This window comes from Nanorana parkeri, unplaced genomic scaffold (assembly GCF_000935625.1).
Source record: "Nanorana parkeri isolate BGI_ZX_2015 unplaced genomic scaffold, ASM93562v1 scaffold708, whole genome shotgun sequence".
NCBI classification, from domain to species: domain Eukaryota; kingdom Metazoa; phylum Chordata; class Amphibia; order Anura; family Dicroglossidae; genus Nanorana; species Nanorana parkeri.
Genome location: NW_017306976.1, coordinates 249631 through 271556, shown reverse-complemented (window position 1 = coordinate 271556; position 21926 = coordinate 249631). Strand labels below are relative to the sequence as shown.

At 44.0% G+C, this 21926-nt stretch overlaps 1 protein-coding gene across 1 annotated transcript in view; it reads left to right on the top strand.

Moving 5' to 3' along the window:
- The window catches only part of LOC108792997 (xaa-Pro aminopeptidase 2-like), a 29980-nt gene that overhangs the window by 4654 nt on the left and 3400 nt on the right, over positions 1 to 21926 (top strand). Inside the window, exons 4-18 of the mRNA XM_018563898.1 lie at positions 128 to 232; positions 1739 to 1825; positions 3141 to 3287; positions 5434 to 5535; positions 5883 to 5964; positions 7058 to 7253; positions 7694 to 7783; positions 8373 to 8482; positions 9442 to 9519; positions 14331 to 14402; positions 15411 to 15471; positions 16891 to 16960; positions 17969 to 18073; positions 19325 to 19384; positions 21674 to 21750. Coding sequence (XP_018419400.1) covers positions 128 to 232; positions 1739 to 1825; positions 3141 to 3287; positions 5434 to 5535; positions 5883 to 5964; positions 7058 to 7253; positions 7694 to 7783; positions 8373 to 8482; positions 9442 to 9519; positions 14331 to 14402; positions 15411 to 15471; positions 16891 to 16960; positions 17969 to 18073; positions 19325 to 19384; positions 21674 to 21750 — 1442 coding nt within the window. The remainder of the gene's footprint in view (positions 1 to 127; positions 233 to 1738; positions 1826 to 3140; positions 3288 to 5433; positions 5536 to 5882; positions 5965 to 7057; positions 7254 to 7693; positions 7784 to 8372; positions 8483 to 9441; positions 9520 to 14330; positions 14403 to 15410; positions 15472 to 16890; positions 16961 to 17968; positions 18074 to 19324; positions 19385 to 21673; positions 21751 to 21926) is intronic.

The window sequence follows — 21926 nt, the reverse complement described above, 5'->3', positions numbered from 1 at the left end:
ATTCATTGGTTTCATTGAGAGATTCATTGAGCAAAATGAAAATGTTACAGTAAGCATAACGTTGGAAATATACAATAAATTGTACTTATCTAATATATCGTAATAATTATGAATCTTGTCATTTTAGGCCCAGCTGCAGTGACTTTAACAAGAGCAGCCATGTTCACTGACAGCCGGTACTGGACACAGGCCGAACGCCAGATGGACTGCAACTGGGAGCTGCAAAAGTCTGGTTAGTCAATGGTCCTGTCTCTGAAATAATATGAAGTCAATGATAATATGAAACCATGAAATCAATGGGTTCCAAAAAGTGCGTGTCACAGAGCAGCAAAAGATGCAAAATTGTTTCCGGCTCTGGAGACCTCGCTTACAAAAACATCTTCAAAGATAGAACGAGCCCGGAGAAGGGCAACAAAAACGGTGAAAGGTCTGAGGGATAAAACATATCAAGAGAGACTGCTGGAACCTTATATGTCCAGTCTGGGGCAAAGAAGGAAAATGGGGGACATGACTGAAACCTTTAAATACAAGGGTGTGAAAGGGGTTCAGGAGGGCACAGAGGCGTATCTACAACAAATTTAGCCCCTGGTGTCCCACCCAGCTGCTGGCAACCAGTGACATCACTGGTTGCCATGAGCTGGGCAGGATGCCAGCCAGAGCATCCCGGGTTGCTAAGAGCTGGACGGGGAGATGTATAAGGGCCATACACCTCTCCTTGCCTGGCTCTTAGTAACCAGAGTGGGTGGGGAGATGTGTAGGGCCCTTAAACACCATCCCGCCCAGCTCCTGGAAACCAATTCATTTCACTTTACTGGTCGACAGGAGCTGGATGGGACACCATCCAGAGCGTCCCTGGATGCTAATAGCCGGACAGGGAGATATGTATGGGAGAGGTGTGCGGTGATAAAGTGAACTGTTTCCATGGGTCGGCAAACTTTTTCTGAACCACAGACTGGTGCCCCCCACCCTTTAAGTGGTGTTCAGGGCCTATACTTTGTGTCACACCCTGGATACACCACTAGAAGATACATATTCAATATGAAGCTGACATCAAGAACACGGGGACATGACCTCCAACAAGCTAGGGGAAAGTTCAAAACGAACCTTAGAAAGTATTATTTTACTGAAAGAGTAGTTGATGCATGGATCAGTCTTCCAGCAGAGATAGGCAGTCAGTCAACATAAATTTAAACATGCTTGGGACAAACAGACGTCTATACCCAAGGTGCAGACTCAATAGACCACATGGTCTTTTACTGTTGGCACTCCTCTAAGTTTTTATTTTTCCATGGCTTGGGAAGCTCCTGGCAGCCTGGCCTCATGAGATGACGGTGCTACTTCCTTTAAAGGGATACTATGATAGAAGCGTGGAACCTGGTGGGACTGGCAGGCAAGCTAAGGGTGCTCAGGGAGCAGCAGAAGCAGATATGGGGCAGAAACAGCCTTTGAGCATTCTTCGATCCATTTCTCCCAGAAGCCCTTTGGTTATGTGAACTGCCAAAAATAACTCTGAGATTCATATTCGGATTTGTCCACCCAAACCTGTGAAATTCGGTCCCAAATTAATGTCATCCAAAATACGAGATCAACTCCAATAATTGCAAACTGTACATCAACATTGACAAGATGAGATAATCAGTTAAAGGGAATGAGTAATGATTTTGGATTATTTGATTGCACCTTTTTGAAGCTGTCATTTCACTAATACAGAATTGTGTGATTGTATCATTGTATACAGTGTCACCTTCGGATGTTGTGTCCTGGATCCTGGAAGAGGTCAACATTGGAGCAGTAGTTGGTTTTGATCCTTTCCGCTTGTCTATCAGTAAGTTTTTCATATACTGTCTTCCCTTGTAGAATGGTAATTGGGGATTAAGAACATTTTCCTGTCACTAATACTTAGAATGTTTGGGTTATCAAAATTGTAACTTTCTCTTAATTGCAATACTTCATGCTAAATTAGCTTTAATTTGTCCATCTGTTAAGAAGTTATATTTTAGTTATAGGCGGACTCTGGAAGGATGATGTCAACCCCTGAGTTCCAATGCAGTATGCTTTTGCCTTGAATATTTCTACAGTGGAAACTCCCTGCTATAATGCCCAGAATGGAAGGAACCCCTCATAATGGGCACAGCAGGTGTGCAGACCCAATAACACAGTTTAGGGATGGTGAGAACCCCTCATAATGGGTACAGCTTGTGTGCAGACCCGGGAATTTAACACAGGGATGGTGGAAACAATTCATAATTGGTACAGCAGACGTACAGGCCCAAGAAGTCAGCTCAGGGATGGTGGGAACCACTCATAATGGTAAAATCAGGTGCACAGACCCAATAAGTCAGCTCAGGGATGGTGGGAACCACTCATAATGTCACATCACCTGTACAGACCCAAGAACACTGTTTAGGGATGGTGGGAACCCTCCAAAATGGGTACAGCAGGTGTACAGACCCAAGAGATTAGCTCAGGGATGGTGGGAACCACTCATAATGTTACATCACCTGTACAGACCCAAGAACACTGTTTAGGGATGGTGGGAACCCTCCAAAATGGGTACAGCAGGTGTACAGACCCAAGAGATTAGCTCAGGGATGGTGGGAACCACTCATAATGATCAAATCAGGTGTGCAGACCCAAGAAGTAAGCTCAGGGATGGTGGGAACCACTCATAATGATCAAATCAGGTGTGCAGACCCAAGAAGTAAGCTCAGGGATGGTGGGAACCACTCACTCATACACAGCAGGTGTACAGACTCAAGAACACTGTTTAGTGATGGTGGGAACCCCTCATAATGGGCATGTGCAGACCCAAGAACTCAGTTTGGGGATATTGAGAATCCCTCATAATGGTCTATGTTTGTCTCCAGGCGCTGAGTTTGCCATATTTTCCTATAGCATCCACATGGTGCATGATACATTATACCAGTGCCCCCTTCCTTCTTGCAGATTTTTCATAGGAATACAAGCAGACTTTATTTCAACTGATGACAAAAGTCAGACCAAGACCAAGTCCTTAATCTTTCCCCCCTCATGATGTGGTGCAAAGGAATACCCTCACCGGGTCTTGGATGATTGCGATCTGCCCCTTCTTCTCAGAAATCTGCCTTATTATTTCTAGAAGTGTAAACTTTTTTTTTTAGGTGAATGGGAGTCCTACAACACAGCATTTGAAGGTTCTGGCAGGACTCTGCACTCAATAACCACCAATCTGGTGGACATTGTGTGGGGGAACCAGCGACCCCTTCTGCCTGAAGGTGAAATCTACTCAGTACCTAATGACTTTGTGGGTAAGAAACTTAACTGTATTCATTCTGTCCTATTTGCTGACATTTGGAATGTCCTTATGCCTCAATCTATCCTAATCGAAATGAGAAAATTGATAAAAAATAGGCAGGGATACGATTTACATAGATAACCCTGAATGTAAGGCCTATACAGGGTATCCAACGGAGTGCCGGTGTCCATACCTCTCTCTGTATATAAGACCTGGTACAAATAGCTCCTCTATAGGATCATTGCATCACACATTGCAATGTATGTACTAGTATAAGATTGTTATGCAGTTCCTGTTTGTTATAGCACAGCGGAACCTTCTCAAAACCGAGGATATATAATCTTCCATCACAGGGTTTATGTTGTATGTGAATGCTTCATATTTAAATCTTGCAGCCAGTACAAGAACAAAAATTGCCTGATGCACCAATCTGCATCTGCTGTGCTAAATTAGACCTGAGTAGTAGACAATCCCCTCCTTCCTCCCAACAGAGAGGGGAATGTCCTAGTTTGTCAGTCTACAGAGGGCTCCAGTAAACATTGTCAGTGCTGGGCTTTCTTATTAGATACACCAGCACGTTTTGCAAAAATAAGTGTTACTGACACTGCTGAAACAAAGGTTTATGGAAAGGAAACTACAATGGTTTGGGGTCAATTCTAATTTACATTTTTACTTAATTTTTAGGAGACGATTGATAACTATTTTGACCTAGTTATGTATAGAATACCTTAGTTTTATGAATACATGTTTGATAAGAGTGCATTCATGACACTATCACAGAGCTTTAGGAGTTTTCTCAATAGAGAGCAGAGCAGAAGCTGCTTGCCTTAGGATTTATCTCTGTGATTGAGGCTTGGAAGCCAAAGAGTCACTGCTATCTCATTCAGTTGTTGGTAAATTGGAGCTGCAGCTATTGAGCTCTCTAAACAGCAGGTATTCAGAATTCTTATTTTATATCTCTATAGGTTGAACTCGATGGATATGTGTCTTTTTTCAACCTGACTAGCTATGTAACTATTTCGGCTCGGCTGAGCTGCTCGGCCATGATCGGGAGCTGTACGGGCTATAGTGAATTGCCCGTACAGCACCCCTTCGGTTCTAATGAACCGAAGGGGTCCTGGAGCCGAAGCTAGCCGAAGGATCGGCCGAAGCTACGGCCAGATCCTTCGGCAGCTTCGTGAATAGACCCCTATGTAAAGCAGGTCAATTCTAGTCTGGCAACCCTGTCAGAAGGGTTTCCTGCTTTAAAGATTAATTAAACTCTGGAAGCGGAGCCAAAAAAGGCAGGCAGAGGGGAACAGACTAGTCTCCGGCATTGCCTATGGTCTCCCTGCAGATGATCTTTCCACATTACTGACCTACCATGCTTGTTCTGCACTGTGTCTCTTTGTATGGAGGTGGCCATCTTGCTAGTAGCACGGCTTTGCTTCCTCATGTCAGAGCTTCCAGCAAAGAGAACAGTGAGCAGCACAAAGTGACTTCCCCAGATCTCATTCCAAATCTCCTGAGACCAGCAGTCACAAGCACCAGTGCCTTAGAGATCACACTGCATATATATAGCTAGGAGGCTACAGAACAGGGGCGCCTATGCACCCTCACATACTGGGAGAAGCACTGCTATTTTTCAGGAGGAATTTCAGACAAAAGGCACATTTTTCAAGGTACTGCTTTGGGCACAATTCATATTTTTATATATTTCCTATATGATTGCAAATCTTAGGTTTCTTCAGTTCAGTCTTACTTTAAGAGCCAGTTAACACCACAAAGAGTGTGTTCCAGAGCGTTCGGCGTCTGGAACCCAAGCCGACGGCTCCTTGCGTTCAGCTGCAAGCACTATTTTTGCAGATCGCACTGGACCGGAATGCCGGCACTAACGTGCCCTGCATTCTGGTGCGGGCGATCGCACTGCGGGGGGCATGGCTGTGGTGCCATTGACTTCAATGCACTTCCACACCCCTTTCGTCCCTGAACTCAGGGAGCCAGACGGCTTGCGTTCCAGAGGCTGAAGCTCTGGAACGCACTCTTTGCGGTGTGAAACGGCAGTAGTGGAAGTAAGGTTTTGGTACTACATTCCGCCCAGTGTTGCAGATACTCTCTAATACAAAAAATGATGGTGCCATGTGTTGTCATTTGTCAACTTATCTCCCCGTGTTCTACAGGCAGCACTTGGCAGGAAAAGGTGAACAACATTCGGAATCAGATGGATAAACACACCCAGAAGCCAACCGCCGTCTTTCTTTCCGCTCTGGAGGAAACTGCGTGTATGTAAATACTAACAGAATCTAATGTATCCGGGACAATAATTGGTTACATAAATGTAAAAATCCAGCTACAATTGTTTTTTTAATTGATTGGCATTGGGAAAGGTCAGAACTTCTGTCAGATATTTATCGCTGAGCTTTTTTTCCTGACCATTTTATACAATTTTATATATTTTTAGACCACACACCTATATATAGATAGATAGATAGATAGATATATATATATATATATATATCTATCTATCTATCTATCTATATATAGGTGTGTGGTCTAAAAAGGTGTGGGATATACAATATAAATATATATATACTGTATGTATACATTACAGTATTTTCTTCCCACACAGGGCTTTTCAATCTCCGAGGACAGGACATACCAAACAATCCGTACTTCTACTCCTACACCATGCTGACTAAGAACTCCATCAGGTACCTGACAAGGACATGATGTACTGTAGGCAGATACATTATTAAAAGTGTGATGTAGGCAAATATGAAGAATCACAGATTTTGCATTTATATTTCTTCACTTGTCTGAAAATAAGTTTTATTGCCGGTCACTGTACTTACCCAAACCTGGTCTGAACCTGAGCTCCACCAAACCTGAAGGGAACATGGGGTCACCTGTCCAATCAACTGTGGGCAGTGGCATTGACCGCCCCGCAGCTGCACATAAGCAAAGGGGTGGGATGCTTGTGCTGACATCATTGATCTTATATGGCCACATGACCCTATTAGGTCAATGTCACTGACCAAATATAGCCATGTGGCCATATTTTTTGGGGGGAGATTGTCTAATGCTACAATGCCTGTTGCAACCTCACAGCTCCATCTGGTGCTTGCCTGTTGTCATTGCACCTATCCCAATCTTGTCAACTGTGGGCTAATGAGCCTGGCCACACACCCCTCAGCCGGGAGATTGGTTAGTAGGGCTCTGGGCTCGTGATAGTTCAGCCTAGTTCTGTCTAGCTCTGTCTTCACAAGCCTGTATCCTGCCATAGTATGTCTTGTATCTTGTATCTGGAATCAGTTCCTGTCTTGTACCATAGTCCTATCTTGTTCCTGTATCATAGTCTTGTCTTGTATCTTACTACCTGTTTCTGTCTCTATCTTTCACCCCATAATTATCTTGTATCTTGTACTCTGTTCTGTATTGTATCTTGCGTTCTGTTTTTATCTGTATCTTGTCACCAGCCAATACTGCTCCTTTGTTCCTCGGGGCCGCCTGCAACATTTATAGCCAGAGTGTATAGTTGAAATTCTGGGGGCATCCAAGTATTGGAAGGCACACTGACCTTAAGGGAAAGGCGGCTGCCAGAGGTGAAGCAACTCTCCATTATGCACTCTAAAGTGTCTGCATCCGGTCCTGACACCATAATTCTCTAGCCGCAGCTGATTGGGTGGCAGCAGAAGGGACTTCCTTCTAGGTTTAGGGAGCTCAAGTTCAGACCAAACACGGCCTAAATCTGAGCTCACTCCTAATAAAGATGTTGTTTAAATGATCCTATTATTATTCCTACAGTTTGTTTATGAATGTCAGCCGTATCACCAACACCATCCGCGATTACTTGAACAGCAACTGTCCCGGGTCCACGTGCGTCCAGATTTTGGAGTATGATAATGTCCGGGACACCATCATAGACTATGTGAGAGGCGATGTGAAAGTTTGGATTGGATCACAGTACACCAATTACGGAGTGTATGAAATTATACCCAAGGTAAGGCAATCTGCTTTGGCCTGTCACTTGTAGAGTCTCCTATGGCCATAGTAGATATACTGTATGTGGTGCATTATCCTGGTGAAAGAGGTCACTGCCATCAGGGAATACCGTTTCCATGAAGGGGTGTACTTGGTCAGCAACAATGTTGAGGTCGGTGGTAAAGTAACATCCACATGAATGGCAGGAGTCAAGGTTTCCCAACAGAACATTGCCCAAACCATCACACTGCCTCCGCCGGCTTGTCTTCTTCCCATAGTCCATCCTGGTGCCATCTCTTCTCCAGGTAAGCAACACACATGCTCCCGGCCATCCACGTGATGTAAAAGAAAACGTGATTCATCAGACCAGGCCACCTTCTTCCATTGCTCCGTGGTCCAGTTCTGATGCTCACGTGTCCATGTATATCACAATTTCATAGGAATGTTTCATTTTTTCAGACTAAACTTCTATCGGAAGGTTTTTCTCCAGTTATGATGACAAAAGCTGTGAAAACCGAGAAGGAGCAGAGGCTAATGAAGAACTGTCATGTAAGTATAGCTTTTCACTATACTTCTGATAGGACCCATTCACAGTAGGATGCACTGCACTCATTGAAGAGCATTGCATCTTATTCACATAGTCAGTGCTTTTCCCCATAGTTCTCCTAAGGGTAACAGGAGGACACAAACTAGCGTCCTCCCGTCACCCAACGCTCAGTATACCTGAGACGCCGCAGCCGGGACGGATACCGACAATACTGTCTGGATCCACCCAGCTGCGTGAGTGACAGCTGGCTCTGCCTATCTAGAAGCAGAGCCAGCTGTACCCGCCCCCTCCCCGTCCGTTCCGCTAGTCAATGCTGGAGGGTTGGAGCGGGAAGGGGGGAATCCCTGCAGGGAGCTGTGACTGACAGGCTCTCTGCAGGCACAGGATCGAGAAGTGAGCGAGTGACGGTATATGTTTGCTCACTTCCCGATCTATTGAGCCAACGTGTGACAGTTCCATTGCCGCACGTCGGCTCAAACTATGAGGATGAGTGACTTTCACTCGCCTCATAGTCCTCCTTTAATAATAGATATACTGTATATACTGTGGATATATATATATATTTTTAACTTTAAAAATGGTGTGTCGTAGATCCGTGATGCCGTACCGGTCATTGAGTATTTGGCCTGGTTGGAGAAAACTGTCCCTTCTAATACAGTGACGGAACTGACCGGCGCAAGTTACGTCGATGGGCGCCGAGAGTAAGGAGCTTACATTGTTTTATTTTACTTTTTTTTACCTGTGTTTCCCTAAATCATTGTCTCATTGTCTAACAGTTTTTAAAGCAATTGCAATATGCTATTAGGGAATTAATTAGCCTTTTAGAAAGCAGAAACTTCGGTCAGATATAAAAGACACAAATGAATGCAGCTCTGCATTCATTCAATGTAATTTTTGTAAAAGTAAGCGGTGTGAGTACCTGAATGTGATTGGGTATGACATTTTTTGCAGTCTCTGTATAGCAAAGCTCAGGCTGGGAGAGGAAGAAGCCAATAAGCCAATCAGTTCATGTGCTGACAAGAAGCTTGCTGATAGTAGGTGTAAGCAGAGCAATAGAGAGATGAGGTCATCACTGTGCTGCTTCCCCTTCACTATCCAGATACAGGGAAGGGGGGGGGGGGTCAGAGTCCATGACAGCCTGGACTCAGAGGAAGCATGTTGAATGATGCTGGCTGTCATTCAACCCTGAAGAATGAGGACATCTTCTGGTGCAAAAGTAGTACTGTGGGTGACAGCTCCAAATAAATATTGCAAAAAAAAAAATCCTTTTTATTTTAACTTTTAATGGAATATTTATTTCTTCTATTTTTGTTATTTATTTATTTTTAAACTTTTTTGACTGTATATCTGTTTTAAGGTATTTTACATATACTGTACGTATAGAGTAATGTATTTCATATTTTTAGTGTATGTTAACTGTTTAATATCCCAATTTTGTAATTATGTACGCATGTAAAATGGTGTCGGCCATATTTGTTTATTGCAGAGCCAGCTGTCACTCACGCAGCTGGGCGGATCTCGACATCGATGTTGGGATCCGCTCCGGCTGCGTTAGATATATATATATATATATATATATATATTGTATATTGTGTTGTCAGTTGTTTATTCAGTTACTTATTTAGCTCTTTATTGATTATCTTTTTGTATTACTTGGCAGGAAGCAGGAGCATTTCAAGGGTCCCAGTTTTGGCACCATCTCTGCCAGTGGGTTGAATGCCGCCCTTCCACATTACAGGTACAAGACTTGGTTGCTGTGATCTGTTGTGTAATAATAAATTAAGCCTGCGCTTAGGAAAAAACTTTCGATCCAATAGATGAACCAAGTGTATATAATTACAGCTGCTGCATCCTGAGACACTAAGTCCAATGATAAACAAATAAATAAATATGCAGCGCTCGTGACCTTAAATCATAAATATGATTGCTAAATATCAGTGATCAAACCAATAAATGGTATATCAAACTGTGACATAAATGGATAGTTAATATCAGAGTTAAGTGAACAACATTGTGTACTTATTGTGAACAACTAATATAGCAAAACTTGATATCAAAAAGTATTAATTCATGAAAAATTGTATATATAAAAATAAAGTGCAAAATTAGTCCAATAAATAGTTCATGAAGTGCAAGTGATAAAGTCCCAGAGTGCTTGATAGCAGTCGTGGAAAAAACGCCTCGTGCCACACAGTTGTCCCCTTAGGGGTGCACACTCACCACAATGAAGATGGATGTTAGCTCACAGCCAAAGGGCTTAGTTGTATGTCAGCAGGCTGCCCAGCACTTTCTGTCAGGCCCTCCACTCAGCTCCCCCTCCCATGGCGATCCTCCGCTGTCACCTGACTCCCTCTTCCACCACATTCAAAACTTCCCGAAGAGGGTTAAAGTCTGGCGCACTGCATATTTATTTATTTGCTGTGATCTGTTGACTTTGCTCCTAAAGTCAGCAGTACAATAATAAGAAATCTACACCCAAAAATATTTCAGTCATATGCAGAGCCTGGTGGGTAGACATGTGCCAATTGTTTCGTTCCGAATCGAAATTCGGACGAATTTTCGGAAATTCGGACATTCGGATGTATCCGAATTCCGAATTACAGACATAACGAATGCAAACGAATCCGAATTTCCATTTCCGAAATTCGGTAGCGGTAGTTCGAACGTTCGTTTCTTATTCGTTTCTTATTCGTTTCGTTTGTTGGAGCAAAGTGACATTAGAGAAGGAGAAAAATATTTTTTCCACTCAAATGTCACTTTTGCTGCAAACGAACGAACGAAACGAATAAGAAACGAATAAGAACAGAAAACAAAACGAACGTTCGAACTACCGCTACCGAATTTCGTCCGAATTCCGAATCCGAATTGACTTTCACACCCGAATCCTGAAAAACGAAATAACACAAATCCGAATTTAAAACAAAACAAAACTAAACAAATTTTTTGGCAGTGCACATGTCTACTGGTGGGTACTTCCCGAGGACTGGAGACGGGGAGATACTGGGGACAGGGAGATCTCCCCACCATAGGTCCTGCATCTGTTCCCCTATTTTGGAGTTTTAGGTGCCGCTGGCCACTGTGAGGAGTTCTGCTCCTCCTGTTTGTATTCTCCATAATATAATCAGGGCTGTTTGGAGATACTCCGCTGTTCTAGACCATGATTGTGCCCTTTTGCACATTGCACTATGCAGTTATATTAACAAAAACCAATGATAGAATGTGCTGTGAGCATGGAGTCTGCTTTATATTCCTAGTTACCTTGTAACTGCACAGATCAACAAACAAGTGTAGTTTTATGTTTCTTGGACTTGTAGTGAGTCTTCTGATTCCTTTCACTATTTTCAGCAAGCACAGAGCTCAATTTTGTCACACGTGTCCAGAGGTGGCCAAAAGGTGGTTAATTTCAGCAAGCATAGAGCTCAGTTTTGCCACACGTGTCCAGAGGTGGCCAAAAGGTGGTTAATTTCAGCAAGCATAGAGCTCAGTTTTGCCACACGTGTCCAGAGGTGGCCAAAAGGTGGTTAATTTCAGCAAGCATAGAGCTCAGTTTTGCCACACGTGTCCAGAGGTGGCCAAAAGAAGAGCAAAACATTGGAAAACATGTACTGTTTGTAAATTTGTAGGCTTGGTATTGCCTCATCCTGCTGCCCTAGGCACTGGCCTACAAGTGCTTGAAAGGTGGCACCTAGCAGCCAGGTAGTTAAGCCAGTTTCCGGTCAGTAGAGCCCAAGCCAACAGCTTTGTGGGGCAGCTACCCGAAGCTCCTAACCTGCCCTGCTGGCTCCAAAACATGATCAGATTCCATAGTTTGGCCCTAGGCATCGGCAGGGGTCTTTTCCATCACAATGGTCACATCCCACACCTGAGGACCATGTGACACGGGGACCCAGTTAGCATGGCTGAGGAACCTGACCATCATCACTGACTGACCGTCCACAACACTCCTGAACCAGTTGCTACAATGAATTCCCAAGGTATAGACCACGTACTGTTCTCGGGTATGAAGAGACTCAATCCATAATCTGCTTGAACTTATCTTTTTTACATACAAAAGAATAAATCAAAAACAGTCCATTTTCATCATGGTTCCATTGCCATGGCAAGTCCACTTCTGGACTTATGCCCTCATGAGGGTGTGCTCTTAACATATTTTCAGGCTGCACTGGCTAGATCCAGTTAGGAAACAAACAACAGCATTTTCCTCTAAACACCTTAAAACAGGGACACTATTTTCCCCCAGCTGTGGTCCTTTATGTCCCATGAGTGCCCACCAGACGTTATCTCTGCTCTTCCCCAGCTCAGCTCTCCCCCCACCAAAAAGGCCTTGAGAAGACTCCTTTCCCTGCTATATATACCCCCTGGTTAGACAGTCAGAGCTCTTAGCAACTTGTGATGCTTTGACTGGCATCCCAGCCAGCTTGTGGCAACCAGTGACATCACTGATTGCTAGGAGGCTCAGAGCTGGATGGGAGGGACGCTCTGGCTACCAAACTGCCATGCTTTTAGCAACCAGTGACATCAGTAAGCTGGGCAGGATGCCGGAGCCCCCCCCATAACATGCACCACTAGCAACCCCCCGTAACATGCATCATTAACACACTCTCTGCCCCAGAATGTACACCAGAAGCACAACCCCAACCCCTGCCCCCCTCACTGTCTTAGGCAGCGATTAGTCTAGGGACACTCCTATCTCAACACATTTTGTGATCAGCTTCATCCGGAGAGCAATGGTAAACTCCATACCATTATGAAGGGTCCCCACCATCCTTGTGGGATGTTTATTTATTATATGTTATGGAAAATTGTAACTGGAGTGCCGGAACACATGAAGGTAGCAGGAACACCCCAAACTCTCATATGTACAGGAATCGGAAATTATAGCAGGGAGAACTTACTGTTGGAGTATCCAAGACATATAAGAAGTAATTGGCTGATTTATCCTACCACCTATAAGTGAATGATTATATTTATTTTATAATCAGTAATAATGGTTCAGTAGTTCAGTAGATATAGTTAATTATATGCTAAGTTTATTCCAATTTAACATTTAAAATATTCATAATATAAAACTTGCTAAGGTTATTCAAATTTATGAAAGTTAATACTTTCCATTAATTGCATTATACATTCGTAAAAAGATTGCACAGATTGATTTAGTTTACCATTTAATAGCTTGGGTGATTGTTACAATAAGCACATTTTGCATTGAAAAACAGATGTTGCTGACTGTCAGGGAGTCTAATTTCCACCCGGTGAATGTTGGTCACTAAGTTCAGCAAATCCTTTAGACATGTGCCATTAGTTTCAGAAAAATAAGTTTTTCGGACGAATTTTCGTTATTCGGCGACTTGGATGGATCCGAATTTCCGAATAACAGAAATGACAAATGAAAACGAATTAGAATTTCCAAAAACGAAATTCATTAGAGATAGCCTGTACAAACTTTTGTTTGTGGATGAATTTGCGTTGCAATCAAGTGATATTTAAGAAAAAAAAAATGTAATGTCACTTTGCTGAAACAAAACAAAACGAAAAGAAAACGAAAATTCGTTCAGACTACCGCTAACAAATTTTGTCCGAATCCGATTCCCGAAATGAATTGACTTTCAGACCTGAATCCAGTAAAAAACGAAATAACGCAAAATCAGAATCAAAACGAAGCGAAACTAAACAATTTTTTTGCCGGTGTACGTGTCTAAAATCCTTTATAAAAATGCCCCTTAGAGACACATGGCACTAGGCATGTAAGCTGCGTACAAATTTGGTTTGGTTTAGTTTCGGATGAGTTAACGAATATTCGTTGCAAATACCACAAAAAACCATATACAGATATTGATACTAAAGCTGAGGCTCCCAGACCCGAATGGCATTCAGGAGCTCCCGAATACAATTCAGAAATTCGGATCCCAAATGTCATTCGGGTTTAGGATTCTCAACTTTAGTATTATATGTATATACTGAACACAAATTTTCGTTATGGCATGTGACTTTTCTGGCCAATCAGATGGCTCCCATGTTGCTGTAATGAAAATTCGTGTTCAGACACATTCGGAGGCATTAAACCGAAAAACACATCTGATTGGCCAGAAAAGTCACATGTCCAATTCAGTTTAGTTTTTGAACGAAATTCGGACGGGATCCGAAATTCGGAAAACGAAATTTGGATTCGGACACATTCGGATGCATTGGGATTCAGAAATTCGTGTGTCTGAATTTTGATTCGGAATCATGTCTACATGGCACTTCCATAGTAAAGCTTACACAAATGCCACATAAATATTCCTACGTTCCTGCAGCTTGTAGGACATTTTATATTTTAATATTATCTATGCGCAGTCCTCTCATCATAGGAGGATGACATGAATTTACTTTGTAGTCAAAAACGGGGCTGGTGAAAAGAGGGCATTACAATATTTGTTTTTGTTTCCCCCTGGTGTTATTTTTTTCTATTATTGTGTTTTTTCTAAGAGGTTCTACAATGTGTCTGAAGAGTTAAAAAACAGCTCTTAAATTTTTAGTTTTAACGGTCTTTATGTTTTAATTTTACAGGTCAACTAATGAGACCAACCGGCCGCTGAGAGTAAATGAAATCTACTTGGTAGATTCCGGGGGACAGTACTTGTGAGTATTGAGACAGGTATTAAAACCTTTACCCCGTGGTCCCTGTGTGTGTGTGTGTTTTAAAGCAGTTACCCCTCCAAGCTCGCTCTCATGATGGACTACAATCTCACGTATTGTTTACCAATTTGTATTGAGATTGTAGTCCATCCCAGGAGGGAACTTGGAGCGGTGACTACTTTACAACACACACAAGGACCATGGGGAACAAAAGTAGCCCCCCTCCAGAAGGAAGGACAGTGTCAGCACTAATTCAGAGATGATTGGAGGATCTACAGCCGAGTGATACACAAATAAGATACATTGCTGTTAATAGTTACGGTACTTGAAAGTATTTTTAAGATTTAACTCCTTTCTTCTGTCTGAAAACAAGGTGGCCGGGAATTCCCTTCATCTATAGCAGACCTTTATCCTAGATGAGGGTCTGCTGTAGATGTTAGGGGGCAGTGGTGGTCACAGTTTTGAACGGATTTGGGCAAACTGGGTCCGCAACGAGCCCAGACTCATCTCTACTCCCGAGACATTTAACCTCTTGTTAGCAATCATCATATTTGCAACTCTCTGAACTCAATGTGATGATGTGATGCTAATGAAATAATCGTTAATAAGGAGTTAATAGCAAAAAGTGATAGCAGATTAGTAGCAAAGAGGTTCAGGCCCCGTGCAGACCTACGCAATCCGGGATCGCACGTCCTGCATTGTGGGTGACATCTGCGCGGCAATTGCAGAAAAAGGGTACATGTTTTTGCGACACACGACTTAATGGCACCCACAGCACGATCGGTGCACACCTAGGCGACTCCTGACCGCGCTGCAATCCGCGCGGAATCGTGCACAATTGCCGCACAGTGAGGTCTCGCCCTTATTCTCCTGGACTTGACCCATGACGGCTACTTTTTACCCAGGATTTATTTAACCCTTCAACTTTTAATTTCTGTATATCTGATCAATACCGTTTGCTGGGATTTTTTCTAATCCTTCCCTGTGATTTGTTTTCCAAACGTTTTATAGCGATGGAACAACGGACATTACAAGGACTGTTCACTGGGGGACACCCACCGCCTTTGAAAAGGTAACATTTCTCACAGGACAATGTCAGCCTAAAGTATATCTAAACCCGAGAACAAAGATGTAACAATTGCCAGCTTACAAGCAAAACACCTTCAACGGGATCAGTGGCGTCACAAGGCGGGGTGCGGCCCGCACCCGTGTGACACCATTAAGGTGGGGACACCTAAATGACCGACACTCATTTTGGTGTCACCCCCTCTAAAAAGTCGGGCACTAGGTCATGGACCGAGAGCCCAACAGTGTCAGGAGAGAGGAGGGGACCCGGCGGCATACCTTATCCCGCCGTGGGAACGTCCCCTCCTCTCTCTGCTGGCATCCATCATCAAGATAGCCACCAGGAGGAGTCAATTAGATGACCACACATGCGGGATGACGTCACAGCGTGGTGTCAGCCGGTCTCGGGATGCCCCTGAATGCCGCTTGCAGTCCCTGTAAAGGACAGATGAAGTGTGCGAGAGGGAGAAGAAGCACAAGGAGCTTCTTTTCCCTCTCACAGTGGTTGTACTGCAGTTCAATGAGCATGTAGACAGGAGGAGAGAGAAGAGTGACAAAGAGATGAGCTCATTGTGTAAGCAGGGCCGGATTTACTCTCTATGCTGCCCCAATGCCAGGTTCCTCAATGCGCCCTCCTCTATGAGGACTGCATACAAGTGATCTCGGTGACATCGTCGAGATCACTTGAATAGAACATGCGGCGGCTTCCCCGCTTTACATTTAGCTCTGCTTGCTCAAAGCAGGGCGAAAGGTAGAAAAAAACTACCCGCCCGGCGCCCGGAACTGCATGTCCCGGGCATCGGGAAATAGGAATTCCACACCCCTGCTGCCCCTCTACTCCCTGCTGCCCCGAGGCTGGGCTTTGGTTGGCCTTATGGGAAATCCGGCCCTGTGTTTAAGTGCCATGGTGCAAGTGAAACTGTGACAGGGAGAGAGCAGGTCCCCTCCCATGCCAGGCAGGACTGTGCTGTGTAAATTTCAGGACTGGATGTGCAAAAACACAAATTCCTTCTGCAGTTGACGAGCTCCCATATACAGCATTTAGTTTATTAAATGTGCAAAGCTGCCCTGTGATGACAGCACCCAGGAGAGCCAGACCGCTGTTCTTACATACTCTAATGAACAATACTTCTCAGAGAACATTGTTCACGGGTGTACTGAGGAGGGGTCGTGTCGGATTGCTGGAGACGCTCACTGCTGCTCTGTGTGTGTGAGAGAAGGCGACCCAATCTACAACATGCTGCCTTAGCACAGTTATAAACCAACACTGGTCTCCGCCCCTTCCTGTAGTTTTCTGCTGACTGGCTGTAGTGGGTGGGGCTGGATTTAAATCCTGAATGGTAATTGATGAATACATTTAAACAAGGTGTATGTGCCTGGACGTCAGCTTTAAGCATTTTCTTTCTGGCTGTATTTTCTCCTCTAGGAAGCCTACACTCGGGTCCTGATAGGAAATATTGAGCTGAGCGAACTTGTATTCCCGCCAAGAGCGCTAGGTAAACTCATGTTTATTGATCCATAGTCTTTGTTCTGTAGGGATAACTTACACTTTGTATATTCTTGTAGCACTATCTGGCCTTTTTGATGATTAATCCTGCAATGCCCCCCACCCTTATTGTGCACGCTCATGCACGTCCCACCCCCATGCACATTCCCACTGGAACACATAGTTTAAGAGTCGGGATCCCAAAGTGTTAACAGGAAGCAGAAATACACCAAATACAAATACACAATACAAAGACACCTTTCTATCAGAACCAGCATTAACTTTTTCGATAATTTGACCTACAGTAGCTCTTCCATTGGAATAGACTACACGGGTCAGCCTTCGTTTCCCACGTGCATCAGTGAATCTTGGCCACCCATGACCCTGTCCTTCCATGGACAACTTTTGGTCTGTCCTGGCCACTGCATACCAGGAACATCCCACAAGAGCTGCAGTTTTGGAGTAGCTCTGACCCTGTCGTCACTCTAGACATCACAATGTGGTCCTTGTCAAAGTTGCTCAAATCTATTTTTTCTGCTTCCAACACATCAACTTCAGGGACAAAATGTTCACTTGTTGCCTAATACAGTATACCCCCCCCCCCCCCTTCCAGGTGTCATTATAATGTATCCACACACTCTAACACACACGCACACACTTCCAGGTGTCATTGTAACTAGATAATCAATGTTATTCACCTTGTCATAATGTTATGGCTGATCGGTCTGCTCAGTTTCAGTATATTTTTATCCAACAGTCAGAATTGGATGTAAATCTGCAGTCTGTTTACTGCGAGTTTACATTAAGATGTATCAGATGTGTGCTCTCTGTATGGATAGACATTTATCACATCTTGGATCTTTCATACCTGTCATGAAAAACAGGAAAAGGAAGTACTTTGGGAGTGTTACATCAGATCTCAGATGCATCAGAAGCCACACAGGAAGCCCAGCCGCGTGTTCGCACCCTCCGGGGGCCCGCAATCACATCGCCGATAACGATCTTGTTCTCTTGGCAGGGTTTAACATAGAATCGATAGCCAGACGTGCCCTGTGGGAAGCAGGTCTGGATTTTGGACATGGAACAGGACACGGCATTGGAAATTTCTTTTCTGTTCACGAATGTAAGTCGCCCACTGAGAAAAGTCAAATCTTTTCATGAACACAATTTGTTTAAATGACAGCACAGTTCAGTCTTGTATGGATAATGGAAAGTAAAATCCAGTGTCAAATCTATATATCCCTTGAGGAGTCTATTGGTGGAATGTTGCCACCAGAAATCTCACTTGTGTCCATCTGTTGTGGCCTTTAAAGCTGAAGTCAGCTAGATATGCAGATGGAATCATAAGGACATACAGTCAAAAAGTAAGTACACCCCTATGGAAATTGTTGACTTTTTCAACATCTTCAAACATGCAAACACTGGATTCCAATATCACCTACAGATAAGGGTGGTAAACTTAAACAAATTACAAATAAAATTGACATTTTTTTATTTAAAATGAAAGAAAATGCAGATTTGTCACATGGAAAAAGTAAGTACACCCCTACATTCAGCACCACTTCAAATCCATGAAATTAGAATTTGATGTTCCAAATTAGGTGCCAGTGATTAGATCCTCCTTAGCATGTCTGCAGGTGAAACCTTCAGATATCTCGGGTCTGGTTTCCTCAATGCTATTGTCAGCAACCCTCTGCCGCGCATGCGCAAAGTCCCGATTTACGTACCAATGGGAAACTTGCGTGCGTGCCACGGAGCGCCCGCGAAAAAGTGCTCCAAGCGGCATACAGGAAGTGACACACTAAACTAATTGTTCCCACTATTTAAGCTCAGCTTGCATGCCCCCATATCCCCTGTAGTCCTGTGATTCTTTGCCTGCAAGCTTCTACCCGGATCTGCCTACACCATTCTTGCCTGCCCCTGACCTCGGATTGTTTACTGGACTTTGCCTCTGCCTCATCCCTGTGTAGCGTACCTGCCAGATTGGTGTGACCTTGGCTCGTTGACCTGGAATTCAGAATTGGCCTGGTTCTACTAAAGCACCTGGATTTCAGCTTGCACGGTGTTATCACCACTGGCACCCGTGCTACTCGCTGTCTACTTGGACTCTGTTCCCATCTCCGGAGTCCTCGGGACACGAGGTGCAAGGGAAGTCTTGTCCCTCCCCCAGCCTGTGATTGGACATTAAAGGAGATGCAGACAAATGAGCTCATCTCCCTTGTCACCCTGCTCTCTCCTTCTATCATTTTCCGCAGGTTCGGATTAAACGGAAAGTGTATTATTTTGGAAGATGATTTCTTCATGTTCAAAGCCTGAAACATGATATGTACAAAGGAAATGAGTAAAGTTCTTCATTGTCATTTCCCATCTCCAGGGCCGACAGGACTGCGGGCCGGGAATGCTGCTTTTGCCAAAGGAATGTTCACATCAATCGGTATGGTACCACTTCCATATTGCTCCCTATTGCATGTGAAATGAGAAGCTCCTGACCTTTTTGTATTGGTGTCATGGGTGCATTACCGCAATGTATAATTGTGAGCCAGCCTTAACCCTTTCATGACCAGAAATCATCAATGTCTAGATGCCCAGGCCAAATTTAGAAGCCTTACTAGCTGGTAATTCAAGAATAACTCCATGACTAATCTGTGAAACTATATCATTTTATATTGTTGAGGACATGTACAGTAAGGCTTTTATTAGGTACAATGGTCTGTTTTGTTTTTATTAGGGATGCACCGATAATGGTTTTTCAGTATCGAGTACCGATATTTTGCTGTTGGTACTCACCGATAATGAATACCGATACCGGTGCTTTTGCTGGCATGGAGCCCGCTTCCTGTGTAATCAGAAAGCTGGGCAGCGAGTAATGCCACGCCGCCCGGCTTCCTGATCTCTCTGGAAGACGGCTCCCTGTTTGGCCGGTTCGATGCTGATTGGCCGGGAAACCTACTACCCAGCCAATCAGCATGGAGCCGGACGGCAAGTAATGACCCTGCCAGCTAAGTAAGGAACAGCCGCCTCCATGCTGATCGGCTTTCCAGCCAATCAGCATCGAGACAGCTGAACAGCCAATCAGTATGGAGCTGGCTGTTCGGCCGGCTCAATGCTGATTGGCCAGCAAGCCAGCTTCCCAGCCAATCAGCATAGAGCCTGGGTTTCCAGTCAATCAAGAAGCCAGGGGGCGAGTCAATACTCGCTGCCCGGCTTCCTGATTGCCTGGGAAAATGTTGTGGAAAGACTTTCCAAAGTAGTGGAGGCTATCATGGCCGCAAAGGTGGAAGGCAACTCCATATTAATGCCCATGGGTTTAGAATCAGATATCCAATATACAGTATACTATAGGTGTGATGGTCAGGTGTCCACAAACGTTTCACAATACAGTGTATGGTTATATTGTGTAACGCCCAAGAAAGAAACCTAATGTGTTTAAAAAGCTTGAAACTTCAAAAACTTAATTCAGCCAATAAATAGAATTACTCCAAACTTTTCACATTGTTGCAGTTTGATTTGATTGATGGTTATGGGTAAACCACCTAATTCATATCTGGTCAAGTTGGTCCTTCACAGTTGTTGGTAAATCTAAAGCTTACTATACACATGATGTGTATGGTGAGCTTAATGAAGTTTGCGCAATGAGATTGTAATGTGTCTGGCCAGATTAGCACTACATTTAATTCAGATGACTGAAGACCAATGGTATCTCCAGGACCATCTTAAAGCCTACCATTGACCAGTGACGTGACGTGACGTGCCTTCTGTGCTGGGTGAGGCATCCCCCCCGCCCGCTGAAGCTCCACCACATCCAGCGGAAGCTCTGCCCCCATCCTGCCGAAGCCCCGTCCCCAGCTCGGTAACCAAGTTGTGTGGGGAGGAGGAAGGGAGGAGACAGGGAGGAGCCTCCCTGTCCCTCACTGGTTAGGCATCGAGATCAATGTCATGACTGTTTTTTCTTCTTGTTTTTGATTGGACAGCTTGAACCAACGGCGCTTTGCCATTGGTCCAAGCCATCCACAGAGCTCAAGCCTCTAACACAGAGTAGAGGCTGTGGCAGCTCTTGCCTCACCAGGTTAGGTTACACAGGGATTGGGGAAGCCCGCTAATGTGTAATCTAACTACCTGTCAAAAGCCGGATGCAGTGCTGCCTGTATTTAACACTCAGCGCTTCGTCCATGACAGGTTACACAGTGAGGAGGATTTCCCTGCTGTGTAACCTGATAGAAGCCGATCTGAATGGAGAAAATGCTGTCAGCTTCAGACCTGAAGCTGACACCTTTTTTCTTCATAATACTAAGTGAGACTCTGCCTTACCTGCCTACCCTGACCGCAGCCCCCTACCATAGACTGTAAAGAACAGTCAGTTGAACCTGTGGACCACTTTACAATGTTTTTTTGCTCATTTTCACATTTTGTTGGCCAGTTTCTTCCTTTTTGGCCAGTTTCTCTCTCTGATCCCAAAAATGCTTCTATAAGAGCAATGAAGGCTGAAGAGAGAACTACGTGCAGAGTGTCATTGTTACATAAGTCAGTTCACAGCACCACAGTCCGAGCTCCATCAGTTGCAAGCCATTTAGCAGCTTCCATCCTTATGAGAACCAAGAAAATGTCCTTGTCAAACTTTTATTGAAATGTTCGGGATCTGTTAGTTCCTCTTCCAGAACTACACTTTGCACAGAAAACTCTGTTGTCAGGTTTACTCTCATCATTTCCATTTCTCTCTCCATAGAACCGGGCTACTACCATGAAGGACTTTTTGGGATTCGGATCGAGGACATTGCAGTGGTCGTAGAAGCGGATACAACGGTGGCCATCTATTTTTTTTAATGTTCACATCTTTGTAACTATGATGTTGTTGTTTTTTAGTGAATTTAATTTGCGTTTTGAGTAGACGCTGAGAATTACATTTCAGGTATAGTCGGAGTCTGGCGAGCTGAGTTACCTATTGGTAGGGATGAGCATGAAAATTTTTTTAGACTTGT